The sequence below is a fragment of the Dipodomys merriami genome, unplaced genomic scaffold, assembly GCF_024711535.1.
Source record: "Dipodomys merriami isolate MVZ:Mamm:240054 unplaced genomic scaffold, mDipMer1.0.p SCAF_2, whole genome shotgun sequence".
NCBI lineage: Eukaryota > Metazoa > Chordata > Mammalia > Rodentia > Heteromyidae > Dipodomys > Dipodomys merriami.
In genome coordinates, this window is record NW_027203381.1 from 116,680,590 (window position 1) to 116,683,375 (window position 2,786).

A 2,786-nucleotide genomic window follows, 5' to 3' on the forward strand; every position below is an offset into this window, starting at 1 on the left:
GGAGGAGGTCAGGGTCTGGAGGAAGCAGTGGTGCAGGAGTAGACTTCAGGCATGGCTGGTTCCAGCAGCTCTGCGCTGAGACTCACCTGGCCTTTCCTTTGATACCTGTTTTTGTTGTTGGTGGTGGTGGTCGTGGGGCTTGAACTCTGGGCCTAGGCACTCTCCCCGAGCTCTTCAGCTCAAGGCCAGTGCTCTACCACTTGAGCCACAGCACCACTTCCAGTTTTCTGGTAGTTCATTGGAGATAAGAGTCTCACAGACTTTCCTGCCCAGGCTGGCTTTGAACTGCGATCCTCAGATCTCAGCCTCCTGAGTAGCTAGGATGACAGGTGTGAGCCACCAGCACCCAGCTTGATACCTGTTGTTAAGCAGCGTGACCCTTGTCTCAAAGTCTTCCTAGCACTGGGCTACAGGGTCATCAGATTATTCTAGAAAGCCTTGTCAGCTGACCTCTATAGCTCTCTGCCTGCCGTATGGTGAGGCTCGGCTCCTCCATCAGAGGCGGTTTCCTTCTGCGCTCGGAGCTGGAGGTTGGAGGCCCAGGCTCCGGCAGGGAGCTCCGAGAGGCAAAGCGAGGTGGTGAATCTGGGAGCAGGAGGGGAGTCAGGCTCTGCAGGCGCGTGCATGCGCACACGTGTGTCTGTGTGTATCTGCATGTATCTTTGTGTGTGTATGTGTTTATGTGTTCACATGTGTATGTGTGTGTCCATGTGTTTATAGGTGGGTATATTTGTGTATGTGTGTGTCCGTGTGTGTATATACGTGTGCGTGTGTGTGTGTGTGTGTGTGTGTGTGTGTGTGTGTGCGATCGCAGCCAGGGACCTCTGTGCTCTCAGAGCGGTCAGGCCCTGTCTGCAGTGGTTTGCATCATATACCTGCTCTCATGATGGCTGGCCTGGCACCCCAGAAAAGCAACCCTGGGGTCCCCCCAAGGTCCCCTAGGAAGGGGGCAAGCTAGCTCCTAACTGGGCTTCTTACCAATGCTGAGAAAGCCAAGCCACCAGGCACGCTTCGCTTTCTCTCTCAGCTCTCATTTGTCTCTTTTACAAAGTGCGGGGCCCATCGCTCCTGGGCGGAAATGGACATGGCCACTATTTTGTGATCTACTCCAACTCTCGGTTCTCAAGGAAGTCCCTCCTCCCTTGCCTGCGTGTGAGTTTTACAGGGGTGCAGAGATGCTCTGGGCTGGGGGTAGCCCGGGCATCATTTGCCTGGCTAGGCTGGCCTTCAATTTTCCCATCATGCACTGGGCTGGCCACTGCCGATGACACGTAGCCACACTGAGCTTGTCATCTTGGCTACACAGCCTCCAACCCCTGTGAACTCCCTACAGGCTCCCGCTGAGATGAGCATCAGCGAGGACACAGAAACTACCGCCGTCTAGCTCACAAACAGCCCTTTGCCCAGCGCTGTCTCGTTACCCTGTCCACAGCTCGCGGCCAAACTCCCCTTTATTGAGCAGGTGTTCTGGCCACATAAATACATAGAATAAATACAAAAACAGCAAGGTGGGTTTTGAAAGTCTTTGGTATACGCCACGTTCTCCTCTCCTCCTCTCCCCTCCTGCCCGGGCCACGTTTTCTCACGTGCATAGTATTTCTTTGGACTCACGAACAGCCCAGCAGTAAACAGAGCCTCTGTGCCAGTGGGAGTCCAGGGGAGAGAGAGAGGGTATGTGTGTGTGTATGTGTGTGTGTGTGGGGGGGGGGTGTCCAGCAGCCCAGAGGGCCTCCTGGAGAGGGTCAGGCCCCAGGGGTCACTCACACGTAGTCGTTCAGCCTGTACCCGCTGTGCGACGCCGAGGCCACGGAGGGGGCCCGGTTGTCCTTGTAGGCGGCCGGGGGGTGGTAGGCGGGCGCCGCGGTGGTGGCGGGCCTGGGCGGGCCTCGGTACGGCCTGTAGGGGGCGTCTTCCTGGCAGGCCAGACAGAGCAGGGTGCCACCGATGAGCGAGAGGGAGGAGGCGATGAAACCCAGGTAGAGGGCCTGGCCGATCTCGAACTTCATGCCGCTGGGCAGCAGGGGGTTGTAGAAATTCTGCACCACGTCGTGGGTGGTCCAGGCCACGGCCACCATGCAGAGCAGGCCGGCCAGCAGGAAGAGGCCGCCCCCCAGCGCGGCGAATGTGGCCTTGGCCGGCGTGCCCTTGGCACAGCGTGTGCACTTCATGCCCACCACGGCGCAGGCGCAGGCCAGGCCGGACAGCAGGCACGAGATGACCATGAGGGCCCGGGCCGCCTGCAGGTCTCGAGGCAGCGCCAGCAGCGAGCGGTAGATCTGGCACTGGTAGATGCCCGTACTGTGCCACACACACTCCATCCACAGCCCCTTCAGGTAGGACACGGCCGTCAGGATGTTGGTGCCCACGTGCGCCGTCCTCCGCCAGTGTGGCAGGATGGTGGTAATGAGCGTGCCCACCAGGCCCAGGAAGCTGAGCAGGAAGCCCAGGAGCTGCACGGCCGAGCTGGCCATGCCGGGGTGGGGGGGCACTAACCGGGCCTGGCCGCGCCCTGGTACCCCGGAATCACAGAGCTCCTCCGACAACCGCCAAGGTCCTAATAAAGCCGAGAGGGGCGGGAGAGAGAGGACGCGGGTTAAACATTATCTCGGTGCTTTTCTTTCTGGCTTTTGCATAGTTGCCTGGAATGAGCATTAACATAGTCTGGAAAATGGCTCCTGAGGATTGATGGGGGGGTGGGGTGGGCTGCTTTCCCTGGAAGGGCAGAGCTGGGCTGGGGGAGGGGAGGGGTGCACAGGTGCACAGTAGATCTCAGCGGCCTTCACATT

The 2,786-nt window shown here is 59.2% G+C and overlaps 1 protein-coding gene across 1 annotated transcript; it reads right to left on the reverse strand.

Annotated features, from left to right (window-relative positions):
* Window positions 1-1,758: 1,758 nt before the first annotated feature.
* On the reverse strand, window positions 1,759-2,474 carry Cldn14 (claudin 14). Its single transcript, XM_070028820.1, has one exon. The coding sequence runs from the start codon at window positions 2,469-2,471 to the stop codon at window positions 1,761-1,763; it is 711 nt and encodes a 236-aa protein (XP_069884921.1). The 5' UTR covers window positions 2,472-2,474; the 3' UTR covers window positions 1,759-1,760.
* Between the last annotated feature and the right edge of the window lie 312 nt (window positions 2,475-2,786).

Bases quoted from the DNA above. Each gene is read 5' to 3' on its own strand.
- Cldn14 (XM_070028820.1), bottom strand. From the start codon at position 2,471: ATGGCCAGCTCGGCCGTGCAGCTCCTGGGCTTCCTGCTCAGCTTCCTG.